Genomic DNA, 21,854 nt, shown 5'->3' on the forward strand with positions numbered 1-21,854 from the left:
GTTACTGCAAGGTAAATAAGTGTTCACCGGATTCCTAGGTTTTGAGAAACCTATTAGCATTCTTTATGCTATAATTTACTGAAATGCAAAGTCATCTTGCTTTGAGAGCCTGTTTTTATTCAAGGTGATGGATATATCTTGAGTAGAATGTCATGTGCATTATCTTTTGTAGGCAGAGTCTCTCTTGGTCTAGCTTAATATTTCGAACAGCTGTAAATAAAAAAAAAAAAAAGATGAAAAAGTATGCTTTGTAATTTTGAAAAATGCTTGTGATTGTGTCACAATCTTTTCCAGAATGATGAGAAACTTCCTTGACTCTTGTCTGTTTTTATACAGCTTTTCATAAGAACCTATTCTGCTAGAGTTGAAGAATCTTTAGAAAGGTTATTTGGTGGTGTGTAGTACTTTCAGAAGGGCCCAGGGCTGGAATATTAAAGGCATTCTCTGTATACCATTAATATTCCAACACAGCATTTGGCCACATTTTGATTCTGAAGAGAGTGCACGAGTTCAAGGTCAGAAAGATTGACTTGTGCTGTTCATTATAACCAATTATTGTGTGACAAATGAGTTTGAGATCAGTCTGAAAATTCTGTGAGAAAAATCAATAGTTCTAATCAGGGCCTTTCAGGTCATTTACTACCCTACCTTTTGTTACTTTGTCAGAAAAGAGCAAGATAAAACCTATGTGACAGTGGGTTGCCTCTGCATTGTTGCTTTCCATTTGAAACATATTTTGATATCTTGAACTGTATTAATATTTTAATTGGTTTTAGAAACTTCAAAATTAGTTCCAATTTGTAAAACTTCATTTTTTAGTATTCTGATAAGGTTTCTTAACTGGTATTATAGTTCTTCTCCCCCACCCAGCTCTCTAGGAAGTCCTTTACCAGATTTGAGCTGTTTGTCTGTAATGAATAGCAAATAAACCTTACCAGCAGTTATGCTCCACTAATAGCCTTACTTTGGTGTCAGGGATAATTTCAAAAGCTCTTCAGATTTTTATACCATTACGACATCAGAAACAACAATTTGATGTTGTTTTGACCAAGCTGGGCATTTGTTGAGAATTTTGTAAATTCATTTTTATTTCTCTTTGTAGTATCCAGATGAAGATGAAGAAACTAGATTGTATCGTTTGAAGATAGAAGAGCAGAAGCGTCTGAGAGAAGAAATTCTGAAACAAAAGGAGCTGAGACGGCAGCAGCAGGCTGGTGCTAGAAAGAGAGAATTGCTCGAAAGACTTGCGCAGCAGCAGCAGCAGCAACCTACCCAACAGTCCTACATGCATCATCAGGAGGATGACTCCTCCGAGTTCCCCACCAACGGCAGTCCTTACATACCCCACTCGGGTTTACAGACCAGGCAAAATGTGAAAAACAGACTCCTTGTTAAAAAGCAAGATATGGTAGTTCCGAATATCCAACCCAAACCCACAGATTTCCCACAGGTTGGGGCGAATATGCCATATCAAGGACAGCAGATGAAGCCAGTGAAGCAGCTGAGGCAGACTAGGACAGTACCTCCAAGTCAGCCTCAGACACCGCAGAAAGTGTTACAGACAAAACCTGCTGCAGCATCGCTGCCCACAACACAGACTGCTCGAGTGGCTTCGGTACCAGCAAGGCCCCAGGAAATGAAACCTGGTGTGAAAAGGACTGTCATGCAGCGGACAAACAGTAGTAGTGGAGAAGTGCCCCATGTCGGCAGCAAAGTCAGGGTGATTAAGTTGTCAGGAGGGGTAAGTTTCCAAGGCTCATCTCATGTCTGTGTGTCCTCATGGTTTGTTTTTGTGTGTTTCATTCTGTGTGATCCCAAAATAAACAATGGGCCTAAGCTGATAAGGGAAGTAGCAGGTTTAACATACCTAATGGCCAGTATTTTATATTTTCAGAACTGTAAGTTATTAACACTTATTCAAAAATGAATGTTTTCTGTCATGCTTTACCTGCCAGGCAGTTATCACTGAAATCACATTGAAATAACACTCCTTTCTCTTAAGTTTTAATTTGGAATTTGAGTCTGAAGGACACCTCAACTTTTGCGTAAGGTTGATAGATCTAAGAATTGGTAAGAGAAAAGGATTTGGATGGCTATTTGTAGGGTTTGGTTAAAAACCAAGGCTCTGGGTGTTTGGTAGTTGAAGCCACCTACTTTACTTATGTGCCAGTGCTGGTGCTAGTGTGGTTTCTGTACTCAAGGGAAGATTGTTTTTCTTGGTAAGCATGTTGTGAAACTTATTTAAGCAGTATTGGAGGGGGATGTTCTCTGTTAGAGGCTACTTTTAAAATGTTACGGTTTCACTTCTGCATCTAAATGAGATTTCCTTATCTTTCGGAGAGGGGTTCTATTATCTGCAGAGTGTCCCTTGAGCACCGGTGTGGTGGAAGACTCACAATGCTGGTCTTGATGGCAGCATGTATATTTTAAGATCTTGGGCTTTGGCTAGGAAATGTCTCGACCAAATTTCTTCTGTCTTAATGAAAAGACCAGTTAATTTGTTAGGGTTCTGCAGGAACTGAGATTGAGGGCACATGGTGAGATTGTATTGTCAAGGTGAAATTTGTCCTCAGGTCTGTGCTGAAGAGGATAGGAGGACGTGATGTGATTTAATGGTGTGGTATATTGGAGGTCGGGGGTTTGGTTTTTTTAAGAATGCTTCTTAAATTATTCAAAGCGTTAATTAGGGGAACTTGCAGAACTGCTCTGTCTATAATGAAATGAATTGTGTTAACAGAGACTGAACAAGGCCTTGGAGGCTAGGCTTTGCTCTATACGAATGAGGAGGAAGTCTAAACACTAAAGTCTTAACTGCTTTTTATGAATGTTTTTCTACAACCCATAAAACTTAAATACACTTAAAATTGTGATTTGCATAATGACCATGTGGTCTTTCACAATATTAACATAAAGGACGTTATTGACTAAATAGAGCTGACAGCAACCTGACTTGGGGGATGTCTAATTCCTCATACATGGCAATTTTAGTACTGAAGAATGAAGTACAAGAAGTTGAAAGGAATTGCTTCTATTGGGCTAAAAATATTTGTAAATATGTCTGCAGGAATCCCAGTGGCCCACAAGAGGTATGACAGATTTGTTATTCATGAATAATTGAATAAAGCAGTCATGCACAACTTTTTATTACGTGATGAAACCAAACAATGCCAGTCACCACTGTATACAGGTCTTCATAACAAATGGCTATTGGTGCCCAAACTGGCATTTGTAACAAAACACTTCTTGTCATAATGGTCTGTTTCAGAAAGCTAGGTATATTTTTTGTTTCAGATAAGTCTCATGATAAGCAAGAGCAAGTAGCTTCATTAAATGCATGTGTAACCCCTGTTTCACTGTACACAGAGGCAGATTTGCTCTGTCCTTAATTTTCAGGTACCAAGATTTTTAGCAAAGTAAGGCAGGTCCTTTGCATTTAGCCTTTGTAACTTTTTTCATATCACCATGGACGTTTTAAATTTTCCTTCTAACTGTGGAAGAATAAAAGCAAGCATTGCAGTTAGTTGTTTAACACTGATCAAGATAGTAGATTAATTTTTCATCAGTTAATGACAAGCTGAATCTATGACTTTGTTTCTTTGACCACACAAGAAAAAAGAAAAAGATCAAGCAGCCATGGGGGCTAATCTTGTCTATTTTGACAGGATTTTAAAGAAATATTTAAAGCTACGTGGGCTCTGAATGTTATAAGGATCACGGGTCACATATAGTTTCCATTTCTAGTGTTTAGTCACGCCACATGCTTTATTTATTTTCACAGCTTTTGCCTCAACCATAAATATAAAGTAAAAGCCAAATCTCATTTTTCCTAGCCAGTCTCCTTAGCATGTTAACTGTGCTTCCTCCAATTTCCCTGTCTTTACCCAAAGAGATGTCTGGTATCTCCTATCCATATGCAGACTTGATCCTGCAATTAAGTGGCCCTGCCTGTCTCCTAAGTCTCGTCACTTGTGCCCTTTTTCCTTTCTAGAGCTCTTCTGTGCAGAGATATTTTTGAATAGCCCTCTGCGAGTGAGATGGCTTGTGATTTTACACAATGCACGTTCTGGTTTGGAGCTCTTTGATTCATGTTGGGTAACGACTTGGCAAGTCCTGTCTCTTTCAGTCTGCCAGCCTTGGTGCAGCACGATCGTAGGGTGGTCAGTTGAAGCAGCTGATCGAAGCCAGACCCGTACTGACTCTCTGACCAAACTGACCTAAACCAGGAGCCGGTGCAAGGGCTGTTTTACGTTTGGTAGGACCATCAGTAGAAGAGGATTAAATGGTGGTGTGCTGCTGGGGATGTTTTTTGTTTAACAGTTAGAGATGTATTTGGTGCGATTGATGTTGTACAAATAACGTCAGAAGAGAATGGTTTCCTCTCTTGAGGGCAGTATGTTTCCCAGTCTAAGCTTCTAACTATGTTAATTGAGATTGCTGGGCATTGCAGTACTACTGTGAATCTCTGACCTCTAGGTAGAAGTATCCCTTGTTACTTAAGAAGGTAGAATGTCCTTTCATCAGTTTCCACAATATTGTCTCTTGAGAGGATTTTGCTTTTTAAATATTTTTTAAGAATTGCTAATTAAATTTCAAGAAATATTTTATTTTTTTCACTTTATCTGTTGCGTAAGATGCCTTAATTTATGGCTTCTTGTACTTAAAATGATTCAGCGTTTCCTGTATGTCAGACTAAGTCTGCATATCAAGGTTACATATGTTATGTACCATCATCAGTGATATTCTCTGATGCTTTTTAAAAACAAATTCTTTTTCTTCCCTTCCCCCTTGATACTGACACGCCCATCACTTTCTAATACTCCTTCTAATTTATGCAGGAATGACAGTACAGTGATTAGTTTTTAATTACTCAAAATGTTATGTTCCTGGAAAATGAGGCAGTGCTTAGTGTTTAGCATATGAATTTTGAGGTTTGTGGCTTTTTTTTCATGGAGGTCCTAGTGTCTTTTGATGGCTCTGGTCTGCTTTACGATTTGTGGCCTGTCTCCAGAACCATCCTGTCCGGATACAGGAGTTCAGCATATCTGCTGACTATATAATACTAATATATTATACTAAGTAAACGTCTCAGATTTGCCTGGCTTGGCGAGGAGCCTAAAATCAATCTAAAAACTAAGAATAAGAATAAACTCAGTGGGGTTGTAGAATGCTGTTTGTTGGGAAGAAGCACCCTCATGAATCACTTAAGAATGCGACCATAAAATTTGAGAAGATGGGGGTGAAAGGACCATAGAAATAATTAACTCTGTCTTAAAGGCGAATGAACTCTCTAGCATTTCTGACAGATTTGGCCAAGCGTTTTCTGAGATCTCATTATTGGAGATTCCTTTGGCCATCTATTCCAGTGTTTGACCTATATGCTTAGAAGAATTTTCTTAGTGACCTAGCCACATTTTCTTGCTGCAACTTTCAATCTATGACTAATTGTTATTACACTGCAAGAGACATGGGGAAGAATTTATATCGCTCTTTGTGACTGTCTGCCTTTAAAGATCTCTTAACTGTTTCTGAGCGCTAATACCCTTTGCTGTCTCTTGATGGGGCATGTTTTCTAACACCTTGACTGTTTGTGGTGATCTCCTTTGGGCTCTCTGTGGTCAATCTGTTGATATATCAAGAGTTCCAGTAACAATTCCTTAAGCGATTTTATTACAGGTGTCTTTAATCCTGGAAGAGTGAGTTTGTACCAGTTACAACCTTAAATATCTTAAGATTGTGTTGAAATATGACTGAACGTGTTTTCCTTTTAGTTGGGTGTTCTGTGAGAAATGTAATATCTTAAAATCTCTATCATTCAGTCGTCTTATATTGTTGTTGGGTGATTTCTCTCTAGCCAGAAAATGGTCTGCCATGCTCAGAGTGATGCGTATCTGTCCCAAAAGCCTGAAAATGCTGGTTCTTATGCTGCACCAAGAACACACCAATCTTTGTCTCTGTGGAAAGCTGAACAATGAGCTTTTTTTCATAAATACATAAATAAAAAAAAAATACATAATAATCTCAGTGTTCCCTGTTGGATTAGAAGCAGTATCTTATTAGTGATCGTAATTCCTGAAAACCTGAGAAGCTTCATCTGAAAAGCTTGAAGAAAGATTTGACAAGTTCTTTTGTTTGAAAAGCCTGTCATAAAAAATGTCCTTGGATTGTAAAAAGAAAAAGAGAATTGGAATGGAAGATAGACAGTTTTATTCATATTTAGAGTAACTGTGAAGTGTAAGAGATGAATGTGGAGTTCTAAATATGGAAAAAGATGCTGATTGAGGCGATTCTTGTTTGATAATGTAACCTTATCAACCAACAATGGTTAATGTTTGTACTTGTTTCTCCTTGCATGTATATGTTCAAGTGTGATTAAAATATTTGACTTGAAAGCTCTATAGCGCCTTTCATCTCAGTATGTCAGGAATTACAAACGCTAAGATTTTTGGCATTTGTCTGACAAGCTCTTGAGGGAGCCCTTCACCCAGCTCTGCAGCACTACTAGCTGTGAGAAACAACACAGGATCTCTCACTGCATACTGTGCTATTTCTTTCTAAGAAGCTGGAGCATTGTGGTTTATTCGTGTCTCACTGTTTGAAGGAGGTGTGGATAATGTCGTATTCTATCTGCAGCAGATTGAAGGAGCTGCAGAAACCATGATATCTGAATGCTCAAATACCACATATGTTGCTTAGAGAGTTGTCAAAATGAGCAAGACCTTTGAAGCAGTAGTATTGTAAATGCTGTTGAAAAAGCATTCTGCCTGCCACAACCTACAAGATTTCACTCTGGCAGTGTTTCAGAAATGGACATGAATTTCCTACTTCTGCCTCAAAAGAAAACAAACACCCTCTTAGCCTTGTCCCCCCCCAAAAAACAGGCAAAAGAAGTTGGTCGGGGAGCCCTGTGGTATTCCAGCTATGAAAAGAGCATAGTACTTTCATGAAACATGGAACAACAAACCCTGTCCTCTCAGACATCAGTGAGGGTGTTCCCTATAGAGAAAGAATATTTCATGACTTGGGGGTAGTGAGGCAGGCTGTGCTGTATCGTTTGGGGCATATTTAGTTACTAAGAAAATTAAATATGTCATGTGTGGATTTAGCAACTAGACTGACTTAAGGTAACAGCCAGACTAGAATGCATTTGTAATAAAATACCTAAAAGGGGGAAGAAGTGTCTGCCTAAAATAAATTTAAACTTTGCTGTGGATATCTTGGTACAATAAAGTATTTCCTATTGTAGATTGCGGAACATGTTTCTCCTTTTCCCCAGGAGACTTTTGAATTGTATGTTGAAGAAACGCTGCTTCCTCCTGAACACCCTGCAAGCGCGGCATTTGGTATTGCTTGTTGCTCCTTTTAAGTCTCAAAGGAGAGATTTTTATGCCGTGGTGTTTCACTGCAAAATTCATATTCATATCATGATGTTAGAGTGTCTAGTAGCCCACTTTCCTAATGTGCAACAACTAAAGACAGCTGTAGCACTGTTGAATGAAGTACATTACAAGGAGAAAGAGCTAGTGTTCAAATGAAAATTAGTTCAATGCAGTCTCTTAACTTGAGGAGGAAGCGTGCAGATGTGTCCAATTTGAACTTAATATTTTGAGAAGCCACAAATGCCTTTGTTAAATGGTATTTCAGGTTTGACCACTTCAAAAGGACCTGTAGGACAGAGTTCTGGCTCTGAGTCGGGAGAATCCTGACACCGTAAGTGATTGAGAAGGGAAATGGTGTGGGTTGTCCATGTCAAGACTATACAAATAGCTTGGGGCAATGCGCCAGAGAGGTTGAACTTGCTCTTTTAAGCATTGAGGAATGTAAACTAGAAAAACTTGATGCGACACAAGAAGAGAAGCTCCAGTTGTATTGGTGTCTGATATCCAGTACTGACTTTCTATGCCATAGAAAGCGTCTGTCTGGGAAGTACTCCTTGAGGAGCTTTGAGCCTTCAGAAGTTTTGAATTGCCTTTTCTCTTGGTAATTCCTCTGTGTGTCCAGTACTTAACTAAAACTGCCTGTACAACAAAATCTCAAAGGCTGGCAATTTTTCGTTTGTTTTTGAACTTTGCTTAAAAAAATGTTTATTGACATCTACATTACCTATTTTCCTGACAGCAACATAAAAATGAAAGTATTTCTGAGACTATTGCATGTACCCAGTCAGAACTTTGATTTTGCTGTAGCTTTGATAAAGAACGTAATATTTTTTTTTTCGTAATGGGTGGGTGGTTGTACTAGAAAAACACATAGTGGTGATTTGGCAGCTGATCAGCTGTGTTTGAAACTCATGGTGAAATTTCACTGTAGCACAGGTGAGGCCGGGATTCTCCTAACATCTTGGCCAGTCCTTCTCCATGTCTTAGTTCTCTCAGGCAGATGAGGAGATGCTTAAGGTAAGAATTCTGTTAGTAGATGGGATTAAATGGAATTGGCTGCTTTTCATACAAGACATTTTTCTTATTGCTGTCCTGACTTTTCATATGCCACTGGGCACAGAAGATAGTCATCTTATCATGGCTGACTGAAACAGCTTAGCAGTGTCTTTTTATTATGGGAAGGGAACTTGTTTCTGCATTTCATTTATTCATTGCTTAGTCTTGGTGATCTTGTTTGAGGTAAGTTTGCCTTATGCAAAAGGTTTAGTCTGGGAAATATAATCTATAATTCACTGTCCAGCACCGGAAGTGTCTTTTTGTTCTGGTATGAACGGGGAATGCTTTGGTTGTCCCACCACTTCTGTAGTCTGATGTGGTTTGTTTCTTTGTGTACTCTTGAGTACCATTAGTAAGTCTTAAACCAGTTGTTAATGCTGAATTTGTCTATTGATAGTATATTCTAGCCGGGTTGGAGAGCAGTGGGTTTTTTAGGTATTGCTATTCTTAAATTTGAAAAAAGACTTTTAAAAGTGTTAGAAGGTCTTAAAAAAAGGTCTCCAGGTGTTTCTGATTGGTATTTGACAGATTGAAAACAGCTCTTGTGCTGTTCAGAAACAGTGCCTGGTCATGTCACCTGGTTGTGGGTTGTTTGGCAATTGATGAGGCTTCCTTCCAGGTCTGTCAGTTGGCCATGTCACTGTGGTAAAACGTTCAGAGAAATAGCTAATTATTAGAGCTTTGCCATTAATAAATATTTCAGATAATTGTAGTGAGAAAAAACCCCATATATCGGATGATAGTATTTCTTGCTCTACATGGGTTTTGCTTTACTGGTGTTCTGTTACATGTGGATCACAGTTGTCTGTGTTGATGTTTCTCTTACTATAGTCAATTGCAGTGTCAGTAAGATACAAGTTTACATATTAAAACCTATATAGCTGGTGAATAGTCATTTCTCTTGTCCTTGAAGATGAATTTTAATAACCTGAAGGATGGGTTTTTTCCCATTCTTGATTACTGGGACACTGTAGAGGTACTCATTTCTAGAAATATTGACTTAAACTGGTAACAGATGAGGGGTTTCTCCTTCCTTAAAGGAAATCAATTACAAGATGTTTTTGGACTGAGATTTCCCTGCAAGATTTAAGCCTTCATCTTGCTATGGAGAATTTGAGTTATAGTGAGTCTAAGAACAGATGAAAATATTTTGCTTCTCTGGGTTATTTTACACAAATCAACCAGAGTTTATTTCCTTTTAAGTGCTTTATCCAGCATGCGCATCCCTTTACTACTGGGTGATTTTGAATTAGCTTTATAAAGATTACATGGATAGACACAGCATTGTCGTAGTTAATAGAAACCTGTGCAGTGAGGTCTATGGGCTGCAAGATCACTAACAGTGCCAATGACAGTGAAGTATGGCCTTATCGAAAGGCGAATTCATAAGAGGCTGCCCTGGGACACTGCACCACTGTCCTTCTGTGTATCCTGACAATGTTATCTGTTCTCTCAGTACGGAGTATCAAATGTCTGTCACAAGTACAGAAATTAATTTAATGTCACCTGAAGACATGCAATTAATCTTTTAGAGGTTTTCATAATACCTTTACAGAAAGAGTTGCCAGTTTGGCGGATTTGGATTTTGGGGTTTAGAGGAAGATAAGGAAAATTAATTTTTCATCAGGGTTAATACAAGCTAGCAGGGCCACAAAGGCTGAGAAAATGGTTTGGGAATTTGTCAAGTGTTGTCACTCTAGAATAATGCTGCTTAACGTCTGATAGGTGTAATCAAGAATTGAGATTTCTATAGAGGGGGATTAATCAATTTGCTCACTACAGAATGCAAGTTGGTGATACCATTCCTTCATGGGGTTTAAGAATGAAAATAAGATTTGATCTGTCAGATTGCAAGCAGCTCCGACAGTATCAATAGGCATTTTTATCAGTACGTTTTAAAGCATTTGTTATAAATAAATTTGTCCAGCTAAATACTGGTGGCAAATAAACTTCATCTTCATTGTTAAACTGTCATAATGGTTATGATAGAGAGCTTCAGCTTGCTGAATTCAAGCAGTCCCTCATAAAATTCTGCTTTTCGAATTTATGATCACATATTTGACAGAATGGTCTTTATGTTTCTCAAAACACAACACTGACTCTATATATGTATGTATTGTGAGAGTTTCACTGTTGAAAAACAGCCTCAAATAAGTATCGGGGAATTGGTTCTAAAAGTCATGGCCATTGAAGGGCATAATTTCTCTTTTGTGTTAGTCCAGTTTTGGATCAAACTGTGCAGACTCTTTCATGGTGGAAGTTTGAAAACCATTCATAATGTAGATCAAATCCTTTTGCCTCAGTCTTTGGAGTTCTGTTTAACTACACGAAGTATTTGAAATTAGCTTGTTGTTTTGGCACTGCTAACAGTCTTGCAGTACTTGATTTTAAAGGTAGTTTTCCTACTTTCCCTTGAACAGAACTTTTGCCACTTAAAAAAAGACATTTTCATTTAGAATTAATAAAGTAATGGTAAAGTTTTGTTCAAGAGAACTCTTTCCTGGCTATATGTGAATTCAGGAATGTAGACCTATAAAACTTGGAAATACAGATCTTAAAGGTGAAAATGGTTTGCAGTATAGAAATTAAGCAGTAGGCAATAACTGAAAAACATTTTTTTCTTTATTGATTTTAAGACAAAGAATGGAAATTCAGATTTTTGCTGAGGACTTTTGAGGATAATTGCAGTATAGAATCAGAGCTTCTATCAGTCAGTCTTAGGTGTCAGTGGTGGACTGAGTACCCTACCTAGTTTTAGCACTTTGTGCATCAAATTGCATCACACAGGCCGTGACAGTGAACAGATGCATCTCTGAAAAACTTGGTGTGGCCCTGTATGTCCCAAAGTGCATAGAAAGTCAGGTAAAAATGTATTTTGACAAGAGAAGAATTAAAATTTTAATACTTACTTCCTTCCTTTTGTTGCTGCATGGTTAAAGTTGGAGAGGGAAGGGATGTGAGCTACTGCAAAAGTAGCAATACAGAGTCTTTAGGAAAAGCAGATGTTGATTTCAAATTAGCTAGAACTTGACACATTTTAAGTAGGAAGATGGTAACAACTTAGTGTCTGTGATTTAGACATCGTTTTGGGTAGCTTCTGCAATACAGCTTCAGTTCGCTCACTCGCTTGCCTTTAGCTTTGCTCTATGTTTTGCTTTACCTTCTGGGTTCTGGCTTGTCATATACCTCGTGAGTGAAAATATGGAATCAACATATTTACAGTCATACATAGTTTACTCCAGAATTTTAATGTTCTTATATGAGTGTGTGACCTGTAAGTAATATGTTGAGGTTTTATAGCTTTAGGTCCAGATGTTAAAACTTTTTTGTGGGTGTTTAGCTTTAGTTCTTCATTGACATGGCTGAAGAAGCCCCTGTTTGTCTTGCATGGAAGTCTGAAGGATGCTGGTCGTGAGTCTAATTTGCAACTAAATATTACTGCGTAGGTTGTTCAGTTTGGCTTGGATAGTGCTTGTCCTTGCACTGTCATGTCTTCAAGAAGCAAAAAAGGAATTGGTGCTAAAATTTGTTTTCTGAGGCTTAGTCGTTCCATTTGTTAGGCACATAGGAACCTAGGAGACATGTTTGGTTTTCATTTTCTTAAAAGCACCTCTGGATTTAGTCTTTAGTTGAAGCCAGGGCTGCCTGCAACAGGAAACAATATATTGCTGACTTTCAGGGAGCAGTTAATGCTTAAGCACCAAGCTGCTCATGGATCTCTTTTGAGAAGTGGTGCTGCAGGTTCTGCTTTCCCCCCTTTGTCAGTAGATGTTCAGCACAGTAGGATAAAGAAGGGCTAGGATCTAGTTGCCCTTTCTTCCTCCTTGCTGCAGGAGCAGACAGATCTTTTTCCATCCCCTTTTCTTATCCTGTGGAATTTGTTTTGTATGGGGTTTCTTATATCTGAAATATATTAATTCATTAAAAAGTCTGGAGGCGTTTCTCCCTTTTCAGAGTTTTACAGGAGCATCACGCTAGCAGTGAAACCCAAAGGTGGCATTTGAGACCCCAGCAGGGAACAAATCCCATCAGATATTTTGTGAATGTAAACCAATGTTGTGTGCTTATGCCTTTGACTCTGTTATAGTTGTGTGTTTTATTTGGTGATAATTGAGCTTGGTAATTAAATATTGGGTGATTATTGGCCATTCTAGCTTTTTATGAGAAATAACAATTTGCTTTTGAAGTTTCAGAAATGAACGTGTTCAATGAGTTTTGTACCTGAGGGCTTCACTCTCAGATGCTGTTCCTATGTACTGCGATTGCCTTTTAGTTTGGAAAGAACTGGTTGCAAATATTTATGGTGGTTTTTCATTGCAGGCAGGAGAGATTAGATTTTACCTCATAATTATTGCATTTAAATTCCTCCTAGAATTTTTTTTGTTCCTTTTAGTTTCATCATTTTCTAGCTGCTTTAGGGTTTAATAAAAGAAATTATCTGATCGGGACATAGGGCTTCTGGTGCTGCTGGTACTAGAATGAACACTAAAATGAGGAGGATTTAGTGCTGATTTTCTGTTAAGGTTTTGTTTGTGTGCATGTTTGTATTTTTCAGGAGAGCTTTTGCTTTTATGGTTTTGAGCAGTAATTGAAGAGAGAGACTCTGAAGGGAAAACTTTATAATTGCCCACCAGTTACTGCTCGCAAAGGTTTATAAGTAAACTTTTCTGTGAAGCCACAGAACCATTCAGTTTAGCAAAGAAAAACATACTTCATTAGAAGTGGAAAAACTAGATGCAATTTTCTTTTGCTTTCTTGCCTTGAACAGTATGGAGGAAAGCCCTTAAGTGGGAGGAGCTCCAAGATTTTCCCTGTGACAGATTATGCTTTTGGAGACGGTGCAAGGGGGCATGATGAAGCTGATTCGTTTGGGTTTTAAGTTTTCTGGGATTGAAGTAGTTGAGTTCTTGAGAAATTGTTGTCTGCATTTATATTTGATGACACAGAGAACTTGCTTTAGGGATGTGTTCTGCACTAGTGAACTTACAGAGACGAAACTATCCTAGATCACCTGTACCAGACTATTTATCTTCAAATAATAATGAAGAGACTTGGTAGCCAGTCCTCGGTAGATGTTTCTTTTGATTTTGTGTAATCCCTATAGAGACATGTAATGATTTATATTCTCAATCAATGTAATCTTGCTCGTAGACTATAAAGCTGTTCCTTCTGCAGCCTTTTATTTTGTTTCCTTAACCACGAGAAACATGCCAGTTAGTATGAAGCCCTCTGTTTTATGACATGTTACAATTGCAAAAGGAGTTTTGACTTGTGAATATTTAAGGAAGGGGAAAAATCATATGTAAATAAGGGTGCTTCCATTTGTTTTTTTTTTTTCTGGCTGCCTTCTGTTTGAGAGCCTCTGAGGGGTTACCTGAGGTGGATCAGGGGCTTTGAGGGTGCCTTCAGCATGCAGCTATAATGTTCGCTAGTAGCTGGGTTCAAAAAGTAGAGCCCATTTAAGGCACAGATCTTGCTGTTGAAATCATGCAATAATATGGTGCACTTTATAGACAGGAAAGTACCTGATCTTTCATCAGGCTCTGGTGTCTTGCTCCACAAGATGCTTCTCAGTGACTGATCTGGCCAATGGGACACAAATTCAAGAATCACCTATCTGCAGGAGAAACTGAAATGTTTGGATAGAGAAGTGGAAGAAAATAATTTCTCCCTTAGTGCTTTCAGCTTATGCTTTTACTGTGCTTGATTGCACCGAGAGACATAGTGGAAAGACCCACATTGGATCACGGAGGGACTGAGGTGGTCTTTTGTTGTGCTTATGATTATAAATTTCTATAGTTAGAGCTTTATAAACCAACCAAACAAAATCCCTTCGGGAAGAAGTGTTCCAGGTATGGACAGTGTGTGAGGAAGGAGAGTATTTAAAAGGCTGCTGTTATAGAAGTTGGCAGGATAAATATGCACTGCGAGATAAATGTCAGTTTTTAACTAAAGAGAGGTTGGACTGTTACAGATGAGCAGAGTATTTGCCTGGTTCTTTCAGCCTTCACAATCTTTGTTTTTCCTTCTGCAATGTGTATGTCTCTTTTTAAAACAAAACAAAACTGAACAAGCCCCAAAACCCACACGCTATAGTTGACATGTAACCCTGGAAGGAAGAACGATTTGCAAATAGAAGTGAAAACACCTTTCTGCTTTGTATATGAAAAGACATTATTGAACGTTGTAATTATAGTAAAGTCTGAACAAAGCAAACTACTTCAGATTCTCTGGGTTTATTTGAGGCTGATGCATAACCTCCAGGCTGAGCCTTTGCATGCGCCTGCCACGGTGCTGGTTTGCTTTAGCAAGCAAACTGCTGGGCGTTCTCTGTGCGCTGAATGAGCTGGATTTGGCAGAAGGTTGATCAGGGTGAGGGTTGCAGTGCCTGGACATTGAGCCGCCTGTTGTGTTGTTGATTTCAGCAGGGGGGAGAGGATGCTGGCTTTTTTCACCCAGAGGGCCAGCCCCAGCGGCCTCAACAACCCCCGGAGCCGAAACAGCAGCCAGTGCGGAAGGTCACATTGACAAAGGCAATGCAACAGCAGCAGCACCAACAGCAGCAGCAGGGACAGATCCATTCACCAGCTCCTCAAAGAGTCAAAAACATCCAGGGATTCCATCAACCTAAAAAGGTGATTTTTAGATGTGTATCGCTGCTAGAAGTTTTACTGTCTAGCTGTGTTGCTCTGTTAATAACTAGGATTCTATATGTCAACTGCTAGCACAGGGCTGCATGACCCATGAGATGCGTAATTGCATATGAAGCTTTTAATCTAGAGAGATCTGTTTGTACCCAGCACAGACTGGAGTTGCCTGCAGGTCGTTTCATATGCTGACTTCCTGGCCAGCACAGTACTCCCTGAGGAAAATGCGTGCATCCCAAGATAGCCCTGTAGGAGATGGTATCCAGTGTGCTTTCTGGCTTTAAAACCATGAGTTTTTCTGAAGTTTGTCTTAAGCTTTTATTCCCACTGTTTCCTGCATATGTAGGAGAGCTCGCTGGCTGTTTCAGGATGCTCTTTGGTCGATTCTCAAATTGGTATTGCTCAAAAACAGTTGATGATCTTGTAAGTTGATTTTTGCACTGATTGTGCAGTGGGGGGGTGGCAGGGAGAGGGTTTGGGTGGCACTGGCATGTGCCTTCTCTGCATTCCATAACTGCCACACTCCCTGAAAATAGCTGGTATTTTTGCTTCGAAGTCATTTTTTCATTTTGAACTGTTGGCTTTAATCTTCCTCTTGAGGATAAAGTTTCCTTTCTGATGTGGAGGGGTGTGAAAAAATCATTACCCTCCATAGGCTTTCCAAGTAGGAATCAAGAAACCATGTTGAGTGCTAACTCCACGTTAAGTGTTAACTCAGTGTTTTGTTAACTCTGTTTAATGTTTGTTACTCTGTTTCAATGTTATTTTTCCTCTCTCCAGCTGCTCAATTTTTAATTTACAAGTATTAAATCCACACATTTCCTGCTGCAGAGGATACTGTCAGGTCAGATCCTACAGGATTTGGAGAAAAGGAACTTTCAAAAAACTTGTTTTAATGTTGTTAAACATATATGAGTAATCAGTCCTGATAACAGACCAAGAATTGGCAGCAAAATAGAGACCCGAGGTGCTTGAAGCAGTTTGCTGATGTACATTTAATTTACCTGTGTGGGTTGAGAAGAGAAACAGGAGAAGGGATTGTTGGTTGCTCTTTTTGGCCAGATTCTAAATATGGCAGCTGAATACATGCTGCTAATGTGATCGGTATTGAAAGCTAGGTTGTGTACTTTGGTCGGAGACCGACCCTCTACTGCTTGGTTGATCTATGCCAAACCTGAGGCTTTTAGCCTCAGTGCAATGTATACAACTCAGTATATCGTAGATAACTCACTATCCTTCTAAAAGAGGTTTGTATAAGCAGTGGATGAATATGTTAATAAGTGGCCTTTCATATCATTGAACAGCAACAAGCTGTTTTAAATCAACACGTGCTTTATTCAAGTCTTTAAGTAAATTGCCAACTTTTATATTGTCCATCAAATGCAGTGAGCAGAAACACTAGGTAAGTAAATCAAAATACTGTTACTTTTGTTGTTGGCAGGTCATTATGCACGGCAGAGGCAGAGGAGTAGCAGGCCAGATGGGCCGAGGACGCTTGATGCCAAATAAACAGAACCTGCGAGTGGTGGAGTGCAAACCTCAGCCCTGTATTGTGTCAGTTGAAGGGCTTTCTTCATCAACTACTGATGTCCAACTGAAAAACCTGCTGATGTCAGTGGGACCCATTCAGGTAGGTCAACCTCGGTTTATCATTTTTGTGTCAAAAGGCTTTCATTCCAGAAAGCTCAAGTAATTCCCTGACACTAACTACAATGTGTGTTTATTGGTAATTTATGTTTGAAGGCACCCCCACCCACACACACTACACCTGGTAGCAAAGACAAGCATGTGATGATATTGCGGCATGGGAGGTGTGGTAGGATTTTGCTAACCGTCACATTCCTGCTGCAAAAGTCTCCTTCATTTTGGAGCTGCTGCACTATCTCCATTAATGATTTTCTTAGACAATACAAACTTATACCTTCTTTGAGGTTGTTGAAGCCAAATGATCATATGAAAGCAAATATATTTTTGGTTGTTGTCCTTCTTTTTATTGTTGACTTGCACCTCCCTCTTTTTTGACTCCTGTCATTGCAGTCCTGGGGCAACAGCACTTAATGACCACTGCCCAGTGGGGGTTTTGTACTGTGTAGCACCATTTACTTTTTCAGATGAAAGCACGGACTCCTTTGAAGGATTTTACTTTTTTTTTTTTTTTTTCAGGAAGGTCCTCTTTAGGAGGGGCCTTGTGAGTAAGGTTATGACAGGCACTGGTAGAACTTCTGTGAAGCTTGTTTGTAAATTGTCTCCTGGAACTGAGGTTCTCAAAGCACTGAAGGTCTTAGGAGGCCCTGGCTGACTCACTGTTAGTATGTCTGAAAATATCAATTAATAATTAAACGTACAGATGAGGAAAAATTTTTTCCTTGAGTCTTTTTTTTTCCAATTTTGGCTGCTCCTTTTGACCGGATCAACATTTTTAGACAAATGGAATGCGTGAATTTGAGCTGTTCTGTGGGACCTGTTTATGAGTGGGACCATGTCTCTGTTGCAAAACACGCTGCTCTCCTAAAGATGTGCACTTTGCCTCACTCCTTCCCAATGTAGTGAATGGAATAATGCTGAATAATTTACGTTGTCAATTCAAAGAGGTTTAATTTGTTTGTGAAAGCGTAAATACTCTCAGAAAATACTTTCCTCCTTCATGTTTTGTAGTATTTTAGGAAATTATTCATACAGTTTCAAAGCACATTTATTCAGCATTTACTTGCTAAATCTTGCATTGAGAATATTAGGAGATAAGTAGAAACCCTGCTAGGAAATACTGACAATTGAGAGAAGTTATTGAGAATGTCCTAAATCAGTACTTGCTGTTTCATAGCAGACTCCAAACTCCAGTCTTTCAATTCAGTGCCACAGACAAATTTAGAAGGGTGTGCTTATAAGGAAAAAATGGATAATGAATTTTCCAATGCAATTTGTTATATCCTTGTGCCCTAGAGAATTTGTATTCTTGCAGCAGCAGTCAATAGCTGTACCTTTTGAAATTATCATTTCTGAATCATCATCTATTTTCATTTTATCAGGGGGTCTAGAAGTAGCACTTGAAAGAGATGCTTGAATTTAGCTAATGATGCAGAAGGCTTTTGTGCTAATTCTGCACCTGAATTTCAAGCCTGTCTGGTAGAACACTAGAAATTTCCTGGCTTGTTTGAGATTGAATGGTGTTTCACAAGTGTGGATAGTGAAATATGCAGGGGAGAAGTGATCCTGTTATAGGAAGAATGTGATGCTGGGACCACTGTATGCAATATTTAGCTCTTTTTTGTTGGGTTGGGGTGTTTTTACTAATGCTTATGCTGAGTGCTGTACAAATTCCCCTGCAACTGGAAATGGTCAAGAGACTCCGATAGTGAAGGGTTACTTAATTATGGTTGAACTTCATGATCCAAGAGATCTTTTCCAACCTGGTGATTCTATGATTCTGTGATTATTTCCTCATTCTTCCTTGAAAATGCATTTCATTTAAGTGATTTGCAATGAGGAGTATAGAAGTGAGCCAATGAAGAGAGCCAAGTAGTAGTGAGTGGAAGTGTTCCTTGCCAGGTGGATTTCAGGAGTTTCATGCACGAGGACAAGAACTGAGAGGCAAGGACAGGTCTTGGCTGTGGGCAGAGCAAAGAGATCCTGGGTACAGCAGAGCTCTCATCCTGTAAAATGAAATGTTGCAGCTTGATGAACTGAAATAGGAAGGGTTTGGGGAGATGGCTATTGAGAGGAAACAGCAAGGTGACGAATTCCAGCTGCTTTTTCAGTCCACAGGTTTTTAGCTGGTTAATGCGGAGTTCAAGAGACAGAGGAGGGGAAGGTGAGTCAGTTGTAGCTGATTTCATAAAGATGTAGCATATCTTGTCTTTAGCTGTTGACTGTATTCAGCAAAGCTGCCCTTAATGAGTTGAACTCCGAGACATCAGTTTCGTTAATTTTGTTTATCATGGGAGCGTAAAGGATTTGTGTCAAATTCATGCTTATTTTTCATAATTGTATAAGAAATTTCAAATCGGAATCAGAAGTTTTGCCTGCCTTGAAATGACATGTGCCTGTTATCTGACACCCAAATCCCTGGTTAAAGATTCCTAAACTGTAGGACATACACTTAGAATGGTAAGCAACATCTTGCTTCAAAGTGGCATGCAAACACAGCTGGTAAATGTGAGTATTGCTTCCTGTGTATCAGGTTCTGCTGCTGTGAACGTGGGAATAGCCACACTGAGGCATAGCTCCCAGAGAAGGGGAAGAGAGAACTTCCCAGTGATCTCTCTGCTCTTTGACAGCAAGAATAGATCACAAGCACTTGTCCCACCTGATACAGGACTTCTGCTCCGTTGGCACCTTCCAGACTGTTGCATCTTTAGAGCAATTGATCCTGCACCAGCCCCTATTTTCAAACATAGTTTTGCTCCTGATTTTGTTGCAATGTGCTTATCCTACATGTGTTTTCTCAGAAGGATCTTCACTAGCATAACAGAAAGTTTTGACATGTTTATGCAAAAAGTCTATAGCTTATCAATGGGGTGGATAGGAATTACTTTGCTTTTCTGAATACAAAAGGGTTGGATTTTTAGCTTTTCCATGTCAGTATCATTACCAAGATAGAGATACTTTGCACAAATCTTGGTAAAGGACGTTGTAAACAATGTTCAGTGCCTTTGCCACCAGCTTGTGTTGGGATCATAGTTCTGAGAGTCATGATTTGGTCATAGAATCATTAAGGTTGGAAAAGACCTCTAAGGTCATCAAGTCCCAACTGTCATCCCAACACCACGGTGTCTACTAAACCATGTCCCAAAGTGCCACATCTACACATTTTTTGAACCCCTCCAGGGATGGTGACTGCACCACTTCCCTGAGCAGCCTGTTCCAATGCTTGGCCACTCTTTCAGTAAAGACTTTTTTCCTAATATCCAATCTAAACCTCTCCTGACACAACTTGAGTCCTGTCACTTGCTACCTGGGAGAAGACACTAACACCCATCTCACCGTAACCTCATTTCAGGTAGTTGTAGAGAGTAAGGAGGTCTTCCCTCAGTTTCTTCTCCATCCTATAGCTAGGCATGCATAAGAGATGATAAAGGAGACTTACAGTTGGAAATTTACCATTTCTTCACTTCCATACCCTAGAAATTGAGAAAATTATCTTTTCCTGTATATGAGCTTTGAAATACCATCTATTGCCTAATCACTGAAGACTCTTTCATTCTCATCTCTGCTTCATTAAAGCTGCTCTGTTATTAACATGGGAGAAAAAAATACCATTAAAATTCTTAACACATGGAATAGGAGAAAATCTTAGGGGCTCCAGGAACAGCTACTTAGTTATAGCTGCATTTTACAACTCAAACATGATTAAATTAGCAGGCAAATTAATTCCTTTGAAGGTACAATTTGCTGTCAGATCCTTTCTGGAGAGGATGAGCTTTCAGATACAAATAATGTACCTGCAGTAAAATCTGAGTGCTGAGTCTAAAATAATTGCATACTGTAAATAAATTTATGCATTACAAAGTGTTGGAAAGTACAGAAGATTTCTGAACGCAGCACCAAAATAGAGCCTCCTGGGGCCCGCACAAGAACAGTGACATTCAGTACACATCCATCCAGAACCACTTGCTAAGGTAGATTACTAATAAGTTGCAAAGGTCATGAAAAACCCAGTGTGGTTTTTTTGGTGCCCTTGAATCAGAGTTCAATATTTATACTGTCCAAAGAGGCTTGTGTTCAGCCTAGGCATTTCCATCTTCAGATTCTTTTTATATATGTTTTTTTAGTATGGTGGCGGGTAGAGGAAATAATTTGCTAGATCTCAAGATAATTAGAGTACTGAGTGATAGTTCTGTGGAGGTGTTGCGTTGTCATCTTTAATCATATTTTCTTACATCACATAGTGGCAAACAGCAAACATCAGTGCAAAATCTCAATAATGGTGAAATGAATAAAAAAAAAACAAACAGAAAACTTGGCTGATGTATATCAGAGGTGATGAGAATGCTGCGACCGTAGCTGTATTTTGCATAGTTTTACAAATACGAGTTTTGCTCTGATAGTGTAATCATTTCTTTTCTGGTTTCAGAGGGGAAAAACAATTGCCTTGTTGATGGGCTTCTCTTCCCTTTCTTGGAGTGTTAGTGCTACCTAGTGCTCATTTAGGGTAAAGACAACTATCTGCGCTGACACTGCAGTCAAAATCAATGAGTTTATTTTTAGCTTAAAGGCTTATCGGTGGAGCTGACAAGCACACCTGGATGAGCATGCCCAGAATGTGAGTGCTTCTCCAGGATCAGCAGGGCAGTTCTCTGTGTGACAGGGTACACAAGGCATGCAGGTCTGTCATGGTGACCCATACGATCTTCTGTGTTAAAACATTTTAAGCCAAGAGCTTTTGCCAGCTGCATTGACTGTGGGAGAAGATTTGGGCATCGCTGTTCCATCCTTTGGGGCTCAGGGAAGAGAAGAGCAGCTCCATAATGAGCCTGTCTATCTCAGCCCTGATGTAGAGCACTATGTGGGCTTGAGGTCCCCATCTCAATGACAGAAGATGATCTGTTCTTCTCTTCATGCTTATGGAGATGGAAAAATGAGCACTTTTAAAGGTGGATAGTAGGAAGTCAAAGGTGGCAAAAAAACAGGAAGGAGGAACAGAAGGTGGAAAAGATCAGTTGCCACAGCTGAGTATAAAACAAATACATTCTGTCCCAGCCTCTATGCCTGTTGGAAGTGGCTAGGAAGTGTCACTCCTAGGGAAGATGCTTCAGGTGTCAGGAGACTGTGAAAATAA

The 21,854-nt window shown here is 39.3% G+C and overlaps 1 protein-coding gene across 5 annotated transcripts in view; it reads left to right on the forward strand.

Annotated features, from left to right (window-relative positions):
- The window catches only part of RBM33 (RNA binding motif protein 33), a 103,951-nt gene that overhangs the window by 68,080 nt on the left and 14,017 nt on the right, over positions 1 to 21,854 (forward strand). For 2 of the 5 annotated variants that reach the window (XM_069859291.1, XM_069859293.1), the window contains exons 15-17: positions 1,103 to 1,741; positions 14,858 to 15,067; positions 16,521 to 16,709. In XM_069859291.1, the coding sequence (XP_069715392.1) occupies positions 1,103 to 1,741; positions 14,858 to 15,067; positions 16,521 to 16,709 (1,038 nt within the window). Of the gene's footprint in view, positions 1 to 1,102; positions 1,742 to 5,851; positions 6,390 to 14,857; positions 15,068 to 16,520; positions 16,710 to 21,854 lie in introns of those variants that run through there. The other 3 variants (XM_069859292.1, XM_069859294.1, XM_069859295.1) reach the window with 3 other exon arrangements.

This window comes from Phaenicophaeus curvirostris, chromosome 6 (assembly GCF_032191515.1).
Source record: "Phaenicophaeus curvirostris isolate KB17595 chromosome 6, BPBGC_Pcur_1.0, whole genome shotgun sequence".
NCBI classification, from domain to species: domain Eukaryota; kingdom Metazoa; phylum Chordata; class Aves; order Cuculiformes; family Cuculidae; genus Phaenicophaeus; species Phaenicophaeus curvirostris.